This window comes from Poecilia latipinna, unplaced genomic scaffold (genome assembly GCF_001443285.1).
Source record: "Poecilia latipinna isolate Pla-1442-1.1 unplaced genomic scaffold, P_latipinna-1.0 Scaffold1253, whole genome shotgun sequence".
NCBI lineage: Eukaryota > Metazoa > Chordata > Actinopteri > Cyprinodontiformes > Poeciliidae > Poecilia > Poecilia latipinna.
Genome location: NW_015113869.1, coordinates 126,874 through 143,647, shown reverse-complemented (window position 1 = coordinate 143,647; position 16,774 = coordinate 126,874). Strand labels below are relative to the sequence as shown.

Here is a 16,774-nt window from a genome sequence, read left to right as displayed (position 1 = left end):
GGTTAGACACAAGAGAGCTGTTGAGCAACTCGGGGACATTAGAACAGACATCAGGCCATGTCCAAAGATGGTGATGGATATGAGATTATCGGTCCAAGCAGTCAGTCAATGAAACGGGCACAGCAACAAAGCTAGCCAATGCAAATGCACCAAAAGGGTGGATAAACCCTTTATAAGGTGGCTGCAAAAGAGGAATCGTTGGTTGGATCCTTCAGGCAGCTCCGAGCCAAGATCGAGATGGACAAAGAACTCTGCAGATGAAGAAGAGCCGGAGCCACAGAGCCGAAGACTGTTCTGCAGATGGGGACCAACCGGTTAGCCCCGCAACATGTGGCTTCAAATTGCATTTCTCTCATCAGCTGGGTTCAGATCCCAAAGACAAAGACCAAGGCAAAGATGAAGATAAAGACAAAGGCAAAGAGGAAGAACTGGTGTGTTCCTTCCATGAGACCAGCTCATCTACATCTACATGGACCAGAAAGATCGAGAGACGAAGAGAAAGGAGCTACAGAGCTGCAAGACAAGAAGGAAAGGGCCGCTACGAGCATGAGGAAGTCACCCTGAGGCCGAGATCTGCCGCTCTGACTCAGTACTCTTCCTGTACTGGGAGCCTCCTGCTGCTGCATCACCTTTTTCATCATCAGGCCAGTTCTGGGGTTCAAAATGCAAAACTCCGTCCGTCTCTCCCAAAGTTTCCCTTTTTTAGTTCACAGTGTCAGCATTAGGGAAAGATAGGCTAGATTATTGATTTTACTTATTTGATTATTTCTGTTACTGATTTAAGCTGTACTGACCCTTGCAAAATTGCCTTACTAATAAAATAATTAGCATTAAGAAAATCTAAAAGATGTTGTGGACATTCAGTTAATGAGTCACATGAAAGTTCTTTGATGGTTGTAAAATAGCTATGAAGTTTGATTCTGGGAGGAGAAAGTTGAAAATTTTTTATAGGTTGCTTTTAGCCAAAACTAAAACAACATCCTTGGGACTCGCCCGAGTCACTAAAACCAACCTGGTTCAGTAACAAGTGCAAGTTGTAAGAAAGAGAAAGAGCAACCGTTAACAGGTGTGCTCTGTGGAACTAGCTGATTCTGGGCTGCTCTATCTGGCTAATTCACAGAGTGAAAAAGGGTGGGACATCTGGATGAAGGTCGTTAGAAACCAGGCTAGTCTTTCTCGCACCCAGCTTAAACAGAGTTTACTTCAGTTCTGGGTAGGGTAAATCTCGGCAGATTTAGGAAACTCAATTCACCCGTTAGATGGAGAGCTGGTAGCACATCTCCCTCCTCTCAGAAAGGGAAGTAGAGAGAGAGAGAGAAGGGTGTGGGGGGGTTGTTGCGCAACAACATTACTTTACTGGTCAAAAAGGTTCCATCAAAGTTAACACACCAGAGCATCAGCATTCACTCCTGACCAGCAGGGGGCAACACTGGAAAACCGCCTGAAATGTGTTGACTTTACAGCAATCCCTCTTACAGAGCATCCTACTAAGCTCCTCACCAAGCGTTGCACCCAACCTCATTCTGAGTGGGGGCACTGACACTTACTGGGGGGCGTCAGGTAATTAGTCACTGATGCATGAAAGTTATTTGGCCCACTTCCTGGGGCAGGAGCTGCGGTTAGGTGCAGGAGTCGTAGAAGGGACTGGAGTTGATACCTGGCTGAGGTGGTAGTGGTTTTCCATCCATGATTGCCAGGGCGGCCTGACGTTCCTAGGGAAGGGATATTGGGGAACCAGGCCTCTAGAACAAGGACACATCTGGTTGCTATGCCGAGACGTCTACAGGCGGAGCAGTAATGTCTATGTATTTCTTGTCTGTGGATCGTAATCCTTCAAAGTCCCTCTCAAAAAGTATATTTCCTGGATCCATTTTGTTTATTGAATCTCTTACCACAAAGCCTCACCGTTACTTTTCTTGGTCGGGTCATTCCGTCACGATTTGCGGCAGTTGGTGACGAGGACGGATGCGGAGGACCCACGTTGTGGTGTGAAAATGGTAGTTTTAATGACATTTATAGGTGAGTACAGAAATCCAGGCAGCACAGGTGAGTGATGAAACACTGACATGACTATTACAAGGCCTCGACGAACACACAAACAGATGGGATTAAATGCACAAGGCAGTAATCAGGGAAACAAGACACAGCTGGGACCAATCAAGGGGTAGACAAGATAACAGAAACTAAATTGACAAGAAAACAAAATTTTAATCCTCACTTAATGCATCTTAGTAAACTACAATTACATTTGACTGCTCGGCCAATTAAACTAGGCTACCTCTCCTAGATTTCACTGCATCCATGGTGAAATGCTGTTAGAGGCGGTGATGTCCTTAGCAGCAAGAGGGGCCCCTGAATCAAATTCTGCTCAGGGCCTCATTCAACCTTGGACCGCCCCTGCATGAAGCTAGACCCGCTGCAGAGCATCTCTGCAGCTGGATGTAGAGGGACAAACGGGGGATTTAATTTATGCAGCTTTAGTAGCTCCTTCATTTCGTGTCTGTTGAGTTTTTAATAAGCACCACAGAATCTGCTTTGGCTGCCAGAGCATTATGGGATGAGTTTCTCTGATCTCCGCGTGGCTGTGCAGGAACTCTGACTTTAAGTAGTCAAAGCATTTGATATGCATCGTGTCGCCACAAAAAATATAATAAAAATAAACCAGCATGTTGCGCTAGTCACAAGACGAGTGCGAAAGTTCCTCCACAGGCTGAAGCCCCGGTCCATAATGCACCAGCTAACCGGGAACTCAAACTTTATCAATGCAGACAGACTATCAAAATGCTGACATTTTGAGACATCAACGCACATGCCGCACACAACTCTTTGTTCAAAGAAATATTCTCACTGCACGCCCAACGTGGACCTCTAAATGTGTTCCTGTGAACTGAGTGCAGCTCAATGTGAACATTTGTGGTTGGCACTGAGCTGTGCCAGCGGAGCAAATGCAGTGGAGTTGAACTTCACTCTTACCTTGATAAATTCTATAAAGAAACACGGATCCTCACAGGGGGTTGATATAAATGTCCAAATAGGTGAGCTTACATGGGCGATCCGCACCGAGGTGAACTACAGAGATCAAGCCGCGCCAGCGGTCTGATGGGTGCGGTCCCTGTTCAACGCATCAACTATAAAACTATAAACCCATCTTTCTGTCAGGAATAATTCTGCCCTGTCAGTGAAATGCTCACCACAGAAGAGATGCTTGCAGTCTGGCTAATTAAAACATTTTTTTCTTTTATTTATATATATTTTTATTTTTTTTTATAAAAACAAAAACACACAGCGCTTAGCCCGGTGTGTAAAGTCTGGCGGCCCGCCAGGCTTATAATACACTGGGGGTCCCTGCTGAGGGTCCCAGTCCGTCCTGCTGCGTCAGAGTAACGTCTCTCACTAAGTTCCTACCTGAACTGGAACCGCCAACATAAAACACAGGGAGCTGGATCTTTAGAAAACCGTCTCCTATTTCAAATTTGGAAGAACTGAAATTCAAAATGGATTATTCTTAACTTTATTGAGGCTTACTCTGCTTTGTAAGTATGCTTTTATTTTGTAATGCCTGCCAAACATCCTGACAAGGGAGGAACTCGTTACACAGAAATCGATCAGCAGAAGAGAGGAAGAGGAGGGCCCCATCAACGACTCGGTGCAATCTGCTGGGTCCCTGAGACAGAAAACCCTTTCATAACTATGAATAAACTGAACCTTGTGCATTGATTGATAAGTACAATCAACTGCAATGAATTGAATAGACCTTTCTTGGTGCCTGGAGGTGAAGTTTATAAATGGAGCTGCCCAGCTCTTCCCATTTCTCTTAAACACTGATTTCTGCTGGTCTGTAGAGAATAAAATCCTGACAACCAACCGGTTGTAGAGGCTAAAACCCAACCTGTTAGGGCAGAAGGTGAACACAGAGGCAGGTAAATATCATCTGGACCTCTTTAGAGTTTTACATGTGTTCATTTCAAAGGACCCCTGCAGGCGTGACACTTGGCTCCATCGCTTACTAAAAGCTGGCCGGACCAGCGCCGCGGCCGCCTGGCCTGTGACTCGAGGACGGACATTTGAATACACAGAGGAAGGGAAGTGGTGGGAAGCTGTATTGATCAAGAGAGGCCGAAGCAACGAGTGTAAAGGGTAAAACATTTCTGCCTGAAAGCCCAGAACAAAGGAAGTGCCTGAGAGCCAACAGGTTGTAGAGAGAAACGGTCTGCGGGGAGGAAACGCTGAAATGAACGTGGAGGTTTAGGCCAAAATAATAAAGTCAAATAATTTACACAGACAAGCTGCTTTTATGTGGTGCAGGAGTGCTTGTGGAACGCCACAGAGAGAGGGGCACAAAGCCGCAGCTTATCAGGCGAGCACAAAGGGAACAAGAGACAAAAGGCAGAAAGCTGCAATGGGTTTACCTGGGAGGTCTGCCAGAGCTGCTCAGCCAGAGAGCCGATCTCCGACAGGATGAGACGGACGAGGAGGGACTTTGATACGCTGCTGCTCCCCAGAGCAACCAGGGACTCCTTCAGCTTCTCTGCACCCTGCAAGCAAGCAAACAACAGCTTCACGTACGGAGCTCATCAGGGGTTCAACTCAGGATTTAAAAACAACAAAAAACAGCCTCCATTATTTACCAAAACTACCATGAAATATGGAACCAGGGAGAGAAACTTCCTCCGCAATTTCACAGGAAATACTAGGAAAAGCAGAAAGACATCACCACGGACCTCAGAGCAGCAACTCCTGCTACCATCAACCTGGGAGGGTCAAAGTTCATCTGCAAACCACCTGTAGCCCATCAATCTCCAGAGATGAAAACATCTCAGACGTCCTAGGGTCAGAGGTCAGAGAAATGCCCTCCGGCTCAGACTCTGATCAGCACAAACAGCTCAGAGGAGCTGTGAAGCACGGTGGTGGAGGAGTGGTAAACCGGGCCACAGATCCAGCTAGAAGCTGAACTGCTGAGTCAGCCTGGAGCAGGAAGATCCGGGTCAGGTGACGGACCAGCAGCTTCCCCTCCTGGATCTCCAGACGCTTCTCCACAGCCGGACTGGTTCTGTCCCAGTTCAATCTAGACAGAAGACGATTCGGCGTTAAAGAGGAGGAAGAGGCGACACTCCTCATCTCCAGCATCACAGGGAAGCAGAGTCTGAGTGGAGAGCTGAAGCTGGGAGCCCTGCTGGCTGCCGTCAGCCATCTTTTCTGCTCTCTCGCCATGAAACTGGAGGAACGGCTCCATCTGTGTCCTCGGTTCAACTCTGAAGAGAAAAACGACGACGAAGCATTGAGCTTCATTTGAATATCATGAAACATTTTTACAAGCCCTGGCCTTCAGGAGCTGGAGGGAGCAGGAGATTCAGCGTCTGGTTTCCACCAGCTGTGCTGTTCACGCGTCTGCTAGCTAAAGATTGGCGGTCCGATCCCAGATCATGGGATTCTCGTTCACTGATCCGTTCCCAGCTGCATCCGGAACCATTGCTTCAGTCAGATATTGCTCCTGCTGCTAACCGGTCTGAGGTTCTGGAGGACTGCAGGTCCTGATCCGGTGAATCCCAGAATCAGGCTGCTGGAAAAAGCTGCAGACGAGTTCCAGCTCCTACTGACCTTTGACCAGGACATTACCATCTGGACTCACCCTGCCAGGCCGCTGGCTGTGCAGCAGCATCTGGGTCAGCTCCCTCAGCGCCTCCTCCAGGCGTCTCTGCAGGTCCACGGACGGCCGCCCGCAGCACAGGAGGTCCAAGGCCCGGGACGCCGCCCGGCTGGCCTGGGGCAGCAAGTCGGGGAGCCCCGGCGGCAGGGGGGCCCTGCAGGTCGCCGCCACGCTGTCCAGGAGCAGGAAGACGGTTTCTGATGCCGCTGAGCCGCCGTGTCCCTCTGGTGCCAGAGCCACGCTGCTGCCGTCAAGGCGCTGCACGGAACACAGAGACTGAAGGAACCGCATGTGAGGAAGCAGAGCGTCGCTCCAGGGATCGGTCTGGAGTCTGGAAGAGGAGGAGGGAAGAGGAGGAGGAGGAGGAGGGTAATGCAGCAGGAGGTCAGGAGTCTCTGAGTCACGGTCTGGGGGAGGATCGGCACTGAAAGCTGGACTTCCTGGACCAAATAGATCCTGAGACAGATCCTCCATGATGGCTTCGTCTGAAAGATGGAAACAGAAAGAAAACTTCTGGATCAACAGATATTCGTTCCTGGAACCACCAGAACCAGAACCTGCAGAGTTCTGTCCATAACCCAACATCATGACACTACAGTTCCTGATTATGGGAGGATTTAACAGCTTCCTGGAACCAAAAGGCATCAGTACCTCAGCAACTGAAGGACCACCCTGGTTCTGATTGCCCTTTGACCTCAGGGTGTCGCTCCATCGTCACCTTCAGTCTTCATGACCATCAGGGACAAATAATCCATGAAATGAACCAATCAGAGAACTCAGCAAAGAGAAATAAACCCAACCCAGCTCTTTGACCTTTGACCTCTCCTTTAGGGTCGTTTGTTCACCGAAAGTCGTTTTTGGGTTTTCCTGCCTCATCTTTTCTTCCCAGGCGTTTCCAGATTTTTCCAGGTGAGTTTGGGAACCACCTGCAGCTTCAGCCACCGGGAGGTTCACCTGAGCACCAGCTGGGTTTTCATGCTGTGTAAAATTCAGAAAATGCATAAAGACAGTCATCATTTCCTATAATCCCCTGGGATCAGGTCTCCGACGCTCCAAATCGCCTTGGACGGTTCCGACAGCGTCTGGTTCTGTTTCGTTACGGCTTCGTTCACAAATTGAAATTACTCTTTACGTACAAAATCACAAACATCAAACCTGCCTGAGAAACACTTCCCACACCGAGGGGAAAATTGGACTAAATTACACTTTCACATTTTCCTCTTTGTGATTTTCTGTGGAAGAAAAAGCTGGTTGCTATGGCGCTGCATCGGGAATATAAAGGAGCCCGGAGAGGCTCGATCAGGAGCCGCAGACAGAGTAATGTGGCCACAGCCATTTTCATACAAATACACATTTGAATTCAGATAGCTTCTCTGAGGCACGTCCACACAGGACATGAAATATTCCTCTCATTTTCAGGAGGCTCTGGTCCAAAGAGTCCCTAAAACACGTCTGTGGCCTTTAAATCAAAGCTGCACAGTTGTTGCTTGCTATTCTGAGAGAAGAAGAAGAAACCATATTTTTTACTTTTACAGCCCAGAGTTCCTAAATGTCTCCCTGCAGCCGTTAGGAGGAGAAACGTGCAGCGGATCCACGATGGATCCATCATGCGAGTTCTTCTGAGAAAAGCTGTTTTCTCCAGCTGTTCCTGAGTCGGTTTGCTGCTCCGACACAGACTCGTCTGAAACAAAGACTCGTCTGAAACAAAGACTCGTCTGAAACAAAGACTCGTCTGCATGAAGCAGAGACAGGAGCGAGACACGAGGAGAGAAAAGGGTCTGTGTCCAACATGGCGCCCGGATTAATCAGCTTCAGGAAATCAATTCAATCTTTGCTCCAGTTAATGATGAAATCATCACCTCACTTTTTGTGGTGGGCTAGCTCCGCCATTTTGTTGACTGAAACCAAGACCAGCAGCCTCCCTGACCTCTGACCTTGGCGTTTCAGACCAGCAGCTGCAAATGATCAGCTCTACTGGTCACTAGACAAATGAAGCGGATCAGTTCCAGAACCCGTTGCTGATCATTAGACCCACTTCCTGCTGATTCTGTGCGTCCGCTGTGCAGAACAAAGACCTACCTGCCGTCTCCCAGCTGCTGTTTGTGTCGTCCGTCGCCCTGGAGACCAGCAGCTCCTGCTGCAGCCTCAGCACCTCCTCCTGTAGCGCCTGGGCCCGCTCACGCCACGCGCCGTCCTGTCGCCTCAGTGTGCAGCCCAAAGCCTCGCTGTGCTGTCGGCTGCTCACGCCGGGGGGTCTGCTTCTGATGACGGCCATCGCCACAGCCACCTGGGCCTTCATGAGCCTCCACGGGACTCGGCCGGACCCTACGGCAGACGGAACAGGCAGTTTAATTAATGCCGGCGGCCATTATTCTGGTTCTGATGAGTCGCTTGGAGCCAATGATCTAAACGTCTTTAGGGGGTTCTCTGGACATCAGCTGCTTTTTTTCCAATCTCCACCCACTATCGTCGCCATGGTCAGAGGAAGGGTTGCTTTATTGCGAACTAAGAGTCACTCAGACATAAAAAGCTGTTAAACTCAAGGGATGAGTAGGTACAGTACCCGACCAGAACCAGCTTTAAATTGGTTCTTTTCTCCCAGCACTTCGTCACAGGGATGCAGTTTTATTCCCATTTGGTCGGCCTCAATCAGGAAGCCAACAAAGAGACAAAAACAACTCTCTCCACCAAATCCATGAGCCGAGCAAGAAATGGATCTAGAGGCTGACAAGTGGAAGAACAGTGCTGAGACGATTTAGTGTTGAAGAAAAAGAGGAACTTGGATAACCAGGAAGACCAAAACCCAGCAGGAGCAAAGCAAGCAGGGAGCCTGTGGAGGCGATGAGTGACGTAGAGACCAGGTGAACCTAAAACCAACAAAAAATAACCCAAACACCCGATTCCCAGAACCATGAAGACCTGAGGATCAGAACCAGGACAAGAAGCTGAAACAGAACCTAAGGCGTTCATCATCCTCTGACCGAGAAGCTTCCAGAAACACTAAAACGCTGTTTTTAATGACCAACAAAGAAACTAAACCAAACTAATAATCTGTGTTCTAGATTATCTGCAAACAATCAATTTTATACACTAACAAAAACTAACTCGGTTTTGTTTTAGACGCGAAACTAAGTTGCAACTTAACATAATAGCTGTTAGCTAAGTAGGCACAGAAGAAGAAAGCCCAGCTGTTAGCTACATGAACGTAGAAGAAGAAACTCCCGCTGTTAGCTAAATGAGGGCAGAAGAAAAAAGTCAAATAAATCTATTTAACTCGTCATTCATCAACACCAACATCAATAAGTACCGTTTAACTGGTTCGGTTCGGTCTCCATCGCCAGATTTAACGGAACCAAGAAGCTAACAGAGCGCAGCCTCCAGCTGGTGTCCCGCTTAAATCTGTCCCACAGGAAATTCACTCAGGGGTCAAAGGTTAACAGCTCTGTTGAACTGGGGAATCATTTAATCCATTCAGCTTCTAAAATATATTTTAGAAAAACAATAACTCACTAATTAAATATAAATAAATCTTAAAAAATAAATTTCGTTTATCAAATAAAAAATATTTTCAATATATATAAAAATATATATACATATATTTACATATATATAGCCTATATATATATATATATATATATATTTTTTTTTTTTTACAAAAAATAGATATGAATTTCAAGTGAAGTAAATAAAAAATGAAAACATGATCTTGATCGATTAGTTGATTACTGCAACAGTTTTTACAACAGTTTTGCATAGAAAAGGCTAAAAATCCAGCCGGCTAAAGTTTCCTTAACAGTAAGTGGAAAATTCATCAACATTTTTTCTGTGTATTTGCTTGATCAATTTGATGTTGGTCCCCAACAAAATGTAATGTTAAATGCTCGTTTCATAACTGATGATGTTTTTATGATGTAAAGAACTTTGAACTGGCTTGATGCTGAAATGTGAATCTTTATATATTTATAAATCTGGCAGAAGTTAAAGTGGCACGAAGCCTGGATCTCACTGAGTTTGAACTGAAACCAGTTTCAGACGAGACACTCAACCTGAAGTTAACTGACTTCACTCAAAATGAGGTTAAGATCCTTTTTCTGGGCTAATGTTCTTCTAATTTGTTGCAAATTAGCAGAGTTTACATCCAGCCGTGGTTTAACCTTTTCTAACTTTGCTGAGTGACATTTTCAAGTGTCCTCCAGTTTGGAGAGCGAAGCTGTTGAAACATGGCCGACTGTTTCTGTCATCATTACAATTTCTGCCTCATTATCTGCAGAAACTCTCAGGATCTGCTTCTATGCAAATGTGGCGTCATGTTGGCAGATCTGTTTGTTTCCTAAGTGCAGCAATTATCTAAAACTGCAGCTAAATACAGACTAATCTTTAAAATTACAGTCAGTCAGAGCTGTCTAATAGACTGGAAGAGGCTGAGGAGCTTCAGTGGCTGGAGGGATAGCTTGATTAACGAAGTGTCCCCCCTCCCGTCTTAACGAGGTCCCTCTGAGCTGCAGCTCTGTTTCTCAGGCAGCTAATTGACCCAGACGTAGAGCTGTGTGGAAATGACTCACAGGTGTTGTGGATTTAAACGCTGTTGTCACACATCAACGCTGCATATTTATTTGTTGTCTTGTTGCACATTTTCTTCATGTTTCAGTATTTCACTGAAGTTACAAACATGAATAGAGACAAACTGTTGGGTTGCTTTGAATTTCATCATTCGTTCTGCTTCTCGTTTTCCTGCTTCATTTTGATTTATTGTAGCAAAACGCTTCACAGTTTTATTCCCTCTTCTCTCAACTTGCCTTCCTTTTCCAGCCTTGTCTTACTTGTAATCTGACCTGGAGCCGACCAGAACTGGCCCGTAACGGGCCAGGCGAGTCCTCAGATCAGCTCCTGGGATTTGTTGGAACTGGAGGTCCAGTAGAACTCTGACCCAGTTCTGCTGTGGGTCTCCCTTGATGATTTTCATGTTCTACAATCAAATGAAAAACTGCATATCATCCTGCAGTGAAACATGGTGGTGGCAGCATCATGCTGTGGGAAGGTGGAGGGAGCCAAATCAGGACAACCCTGCAGCTAACCTGAGACTGGGGTCAAAGTTCAGCTTCCAGCAGGATGACCACCAGGAACATTATGGGATGGTTTAGATCAGGGCGGGTTCATGGGTTAAAATGGCCTAGTCAAAGTCCAGACCTGAATTCAACTGGTCAAAACCTGAAATTCTCAGATGGTCTCCATCAACCTGACTGAGTTGGACACGAACCCAGAGGAGGTTCTGCAGCGGGGCGGCACCTGTGACCTTAAGACGGGCCTCTGCTTCAGAACCCAATCAGAACCCAATCAGAACACCTGAGTCAGTCAGCAGAGCTGGAGGTGCTTCAGGTGAGTTGGCCGGTCCAGAAGCTGCAGGACAGAAGGACCTCAGAGTTCTGACTCAGGGAGGATGGAAAAACATGCACTCCACACTTTTGAGATTTTTGTTGAACACCATCAGTTATTTTCTTTTTGCATAAATATGCCCACGTTCTAGCTTCTGATCAACGCATCAATAACAATCTTTCAGAGCTAACTTGACATTTTCCTAAATCGCGTCTTAATGTCTAAATCTGATGCAACATGAATTATTGTCTCCTTGTTGATCGGAGCTCCCGCCTTCAGTCTAAATGCCTCTGGTCGCCGCCAGCTCCTTTTTTTTTCCAGCTGAAGGAGTGAAATGAAGTGAACTGGAGGCTGAGCGCAGAGCACAGCGTCCCGTCAGTCGCTGCTGAGGAAGAGGAGAGAGAGGAAGCTGCGCTATAAAAGCCGGAGTCTCCGCGCGGCTCCGGAGTTCGCAGGAGGCGCTCGGAGCGCGGAGGAGCTTCTTGGGTCTCCGGGTTCCGAGTTTCAGGCTGCGGGTCGCCGGATGCCGCGTTTCTCTGCAGCTGTCGAGATGCTTCCGGCGACCAGGCGCCGCTGCGGGTGAGGATGAGGAGGAGGAGGCAGGAGCGGGTCTGACTGAGACTGCGGGACATGCGGTGTCTTCTCCTCTGGATGCGGGTTTGAGAGCTTCCCAAGCGGCCAGTCGGAGCTCGATGAGCGGGGCATGTGACGGAGGAAGGTGGAGGGATGGAGTCGCCCGCCAGCTACGGAGGTCTGCTGAACTTCTCCACCAATGACTCCGACACCAGCGGGTCCGGGGCGGAGCGGCGGGGCTCCAGCCTGGCCCCCCAGGCAGCTCTGGCCGTGACTCTGGGGCTCATCACCTGCGCCACCACGCTCTCCAACGCCTTCGTCATCGCCACCATCTACCAGTCCCGGAAGCTGCACACCCCGGCCAACTTCCTCATCGCGTCCCTGGCGCTCACGGACCTGCTGGTGTCCATCCTGGTGATGCCCATCAGCGCGCTGTACACGGTGCTGCAGACCTGGCCGTTGGGTCAGGTGATGTGCGACATCTGGCTGTCCTCGGACATCACCTGCTGCACCGCCTCCATCCTCCACCTGTGCGTCATTGCGCTGGACCGGTACTGGGCCATCACGGACGCGGTGGAGTACTCCAAGAAGCGCACGGCGGGACGCGCCGCTGGTATGATCGCCACCGCCTGGGTCATCGCCATCTCCATCTCCCTACCGCCATTCTTCTGGCGCCAGGTGAAGGCGGAGGAGGTGACGAGCTGCAACGTGAACACGGACCACATCTTCTACACCATCTACTCCACCTTCGGAGCCTTCTACATCCCCACGCTGCTGCTCATATGCCTGTACGGCCGGATCTACGTGGAGGCGCGGAAGCGCATCCTGAAACAGGCGCAGAACAAGCAGGGGAAGAGGCTGACCTCTGCGCACCTGATCAGCAGCTCCCCCGGCTCCGTGGCGTCCACCACCTCCTTGAACTACGGGACGAACGACGCCTCCTCCTGCGACACTACCTCGTCCTCCCCCAGTGTGAGCCAAGTCAAAGTCACTGTGTCGGACGCGCTGCTGGAGAAGAAGCGCATCTCTGTGGCCAGGGAGCGGAAGGCCACCAAGACCCTGGGCATCATCCTGGGAGCCTACATCGTCTGCTGGCTGCCGTTCTTCATCTACACCCTCCTAGTGCCTCTCTGCCAGTCCTGCTTCCACCCAGGGCTGTTCGACATCTTCACCTGGCTCGGGTACCTCAACTCCCTCATCAACCCCATCATCTACACCATGTCCAACGAGGACTTCCAGCAGGCCTTCCACAAACTCATGCTGCGCTTCAGGTGCTGCAGGGCATGAGGACTGGTTCATTCAAATGGAGCCAAAAACCAGCCTACATGTGGGACCCATACTGGGATTGTCTGCAGGGTATGTAACCATCCATGGTGGTTAAGGGGGCTCAGCCAGTCCCATCTGGGTCCCATGGGGGCCACAGGTCACAAGCTGGAGGGCTGCAGAACAAGCATGAGGCTTTTCAGTCATCAGTGCTGCTGGAACCCATCTGACATTCACAGGTGGGACCCATCGTCCAAAACAAGGATTATCCTTGGCTTCATAACCAAACAGACTGAGTGGTTCCTACCAGCAAGTACACACTGGACCCCTCTGGGCCCCATCTTCAAGTTGTCCAACACGTTGCTGGATGTTGTGGAGGACGACATGCAGAACAAAGTATGTCAGCCTGCAGAGATCTGTGGGCCCAACCAGGAAGGAAATGAGCTGGAGGCCATCAGATCCAAAGTAGAAGTTTAATCAATCAAAAGGTTTTGAATTCATGACATCATTTATGTTTCTAAATTTGAACGAAACTGAAGCGAGACTCGGTTTGTCCGTTTGTTGAGGTTCAAATTCAGCGAAAACAACCAGATTTAAAAGTTAATGACAATGCTCATGTTTGGTTCAGATGGAGATCGGGTCCAACCAACATGGTGCCAACGACTGAACCCATGCGGGTCCCACAGTTTAGTTCAGAAGGTTTCCATAGCTGGACCCCCTGGCCTGGGTTTGTCCTGTGCAGGGGTTAAAGGTTAAAGGCTCCATAAGAGGCAACATTGATCATCATGTTTTGAACTGAGTTCTGATAAAGTAGCTACAGTGGGCCCCATGTTTAGGCCAGGTACATTCAGAACTGTCCAGGCCCAAGCCAATCCCATATGGGGCCCACATGGTTGGCTGGGACCTGAATCTCGCCCACTGGTTTCCCTTCAGGCTCAGATTGTTCTGAACAACGCGGGGCGGGCTGGGACCCATCCGTCCTGATGCTACAGGAGAAGGAACCAGAATGACTTGGAGGGCACACCGGACTGAACCCCCAGCTTTGGACTGGGCAACTGAACTCGGACTGGGCCCTTGGACTGAGCAACCATTTGTGTTTAACTTTTGTGACTCAATCAGAGGAACTGTCGGTACCGACCCAGAACCGGTTCTAGTCTAATAAAGAAGGTTGATGTCACAGGCTCCTCTCAGTTCCTCATGTTGTCCCTTTGATCCAGATCCAGTTTCTGATCCAGATCCAGATTTTGATCCAGATCCTGATAAAGATCCAGATTCTGATCCTGATTTTGATCCAGATCATGATCCATATCCTGATCTAAATCCTGATCCAGATCTAGATCCTGATCCTGAGCTAGATCCAGATCCTGATCTAGATCCAGATCCTGATCTAGATCCAGATCAGCCTGGACTTCCTGTCTCTCTTCCTGACATTTAGACTCAACACTTTAAACTTGTGTGAGAAGAAAAATGTTTTTTAAATGCTGGAAAATGTCAGTTTTCTGATCAAATCAGCCGTTTTTCTGCTGCCAACAAACCGTCACGCTAAATGTCAGGCTGCGTCTGATGAGCCTCAAAAGAAACTTTGAAGGCAGAAAAACATCAGAAACTGAAAAAGGATCCAAATCTGATGGAGCAAATGTCCAGAGCTGCAGCAGAGATCCAGACGTAGAGAAATTAAAGACGAAGTCCAACTTCCCAAAGAACCCCAAAATAAGATTTTAGATTAAATCACATTAATTAAGGAACAGTAAGAAAAGACTGCAACTGGATGGATGGATGTATGGATGGATGGATGATGCTCTCCAGGTGTTCTCCTGAGCCAATCAGGGTTTATTAGTATTGAACATTTCAGCAACATGGCAGCTCAAACTTCTTTAGATCATAAAAAGAGAAAAATCAGGAAGTGAAACTGGACCAATTGGGGAGAACATGTCAATGCGACGGGATTGGCTGTGGCAGCTTGTGGCTCAGCCTATCAGAACGCAGGGTGGAGAGCAGAGCCAGCTGATGATTGGATGATTGATCCTGTAATTCATCTGATTTTAGATGTTGTAAATCTGCTGCAGCTTCAGTCAGGACGGTTTGTGAACCGGTCAACTGTGGCAAATGAAGCTCCAGCATTGTTGATGGTTTTGTTGGTTTCTGAAGTGAATGTTCTTTGCTGATCTTCACTTTAATGGGACCAATAATATAAATAGTGCAGGTAAAACACAGATGACTGAAAAGCTGAACCCTACTCCACAGAACCCCGCTTAAGGACCGGCCAGTAGCAGCACCCAGCAGACCGCTGGTTTATCTGGAGTCTCTGAATCGTTGAATTAACAGACTTTGATAATGAGACGTTTCAGAGTCTGGGCAGAACGCGTCTTTGCTTTAGTGTTTTGGACCTGAAACATCACTTTGTCGTGACTGCAGGCATGTTGGTTCAGGAACAGAAAACCCTTTGAGATTCGTTTGGATCGGTCTGGAGGAGAGAAGGTGATACTGGGCTGGTTCTGTCTGCCAGTAGAATACGATGAGACCCATCGAGCTGCCATGTCTGGACCAGATGACTAAACCTGAGTGGGCCGACTGATTTTCTGGCAGAACATTTGAAAGTAAACAACATATTCCAGTTAAAGTCAGTAAATAGATGAGAATAATCTTGGAGTTATTCATGGACCGTTTCTGGTTCCTCAGTGTGGGCCTCTGATGGGTCCTAAAGGTCTTGGCCATCCCAGAACACCAGCACTCAGGTTCAAGGCCATCTCCTGACCCTTGACCCCAGAAGGGAAGGGACTGGACATCTTTGACTGAGGATGCAGCTCTAGATGAGTTTCTCTGGATTTGCAGAACGATGCAGGAATCCTGTTTCAGTTTGGTGGATCCAGAAGGATCTCACTAGATCAACTTTCAGCTGTCTTTCTTTTATTCAGCCAGTTCAGAACCAACCTGGTGTCAGAGCATCACGGTGTTTCTGCTGGTTTTTACCGGCTGCGATTCGTCTGCTTGCTGCTCACAGATCCGATGGGACCCATCAGTGTGAGCTTCTTCCACAGCTTAAAGCCATGCATGGTCCTCTGTGGTGGACGTCTGGACCCATCAGGCCTCTGATGGGAGACCAGGATGTTGTATCTCAGAATCTGGAATTATAATCTGGATTCCCAGGAGCCAACAAAGGGAAGCTGAACTCCAATATCCTGGCTGATTTCTTTTGCAGTTTTTGTTATGTCACACAGGAAGGAAGTGTTTTAGGTCTGACATGGATTAATTGATTATTGAAATAATGTAGTGATTGATTGATTTATCATTACCTGGAGTTTAGAGATTTCCCTGATCCCTTTTTTTCGTCAGAACTCTCGTAGCAGCGCTTCAGACGAAGGGTTTTATTTTCTGGATTTTTCCTGATGGTGAAGACTTGCAGCAGTGAAGCCTGAAGGAACAAATGCAGGGATCAGTTTTCACTCCTGGACAGGATGTTTATGATTGTAGCAATATTGAGATGAAAGAAGGAAATGCTAAAATCTTCTTTATGGGATTTAATGGCATAACCTGGTCAAAAATATCACAGAGGTTCTTTATTATTGAAGTGTAATTTAATGGCATCCAGATGCAGTGATGACTCAGCAGGTTCTCTTTCAGAAGTTCTGATCCAAAAACAACTTCTGTCTTTTCAGAATTAAAAGAATAAAGTTTAAACCATCCAGGTTTTAATCTGTGATGGACCCAGTGGGTTGGATTCGTCAGGTTTAGATAAAGCTGCATATCATCAGCATAACGGTGAACCTTTATCCCATTCTGTCTGATTAGCTTTCCTATTGGAAGCTAATAGATATATATATAAATTCCCTTCTCACCCTCCGCGGGTGCGCGCGCGCGCTCTCTCTCTCTCTCTCTCTCTCTCTCTCTCTCTCTCTCTCTCTCTCTTTTTATATAATT

General features: G+C 47.9%; 2 protein-coding genes across 2 annotated transcripts in view; one reads left to right on the top strand and one right to left on the bottom strand.

The window, feature by feature from the left end:
• Positions 1 to 9,102, bottom strand: part of mei4 (meiosis-specific, MEI4 homolog (S. cerevisiae)) — an 18,452-nt gene extending 9,350 nt beyond the window's left edge. Inside the window, exons 1-4 of the mRNA XM_015054455.1 lie at positions 8,955 to 9,102; positions 7,727 to 7,972; positions 5,630 to 6,132; positions 4,410 to 4,535 (exon numbers count right to left, since the gene is read on the bottom strand). Coding sequence (XP_014909941.1) covers positions 4,410 to 4,535; positions 5,630 to 6,132; positions 7,727 to 7,972; positions 8,955 to 8,982 — 903 coding nt within the window. The 5' untranslated portion in view covers positions 8,983 to 9,102. The remainder of the gene's footprint in view (positions 1 to 4,409; positions 4,536 to 5,629; positions 6,133 to 7,726; positions 7,973 to 8,954) is intronic.
• A 513-nt stretch (positions 9,103 to 9,615) lies between these two features.
• Positions 9,616 to 14,031, top strand: LOC106961018 (5-hydroxytryptamine receptor 1B). Its single transcript, XM_015054483.1, has one exon. The coding sequence runs from the start codon at positions 11,747 to 11,749 to the stop codon at positions 12,878 to 12,880; it is 1,134 nt and encodes a 377-aa protein (XP_014909969.1). The 5' UTR covers positions 9,616 to 11,746; the 3' UTR covers positions 12,881 to 14,031.
• The last annotated feature ends 2,743 nt before the right edge of the window (positions 14,032 to 16,774 follow it).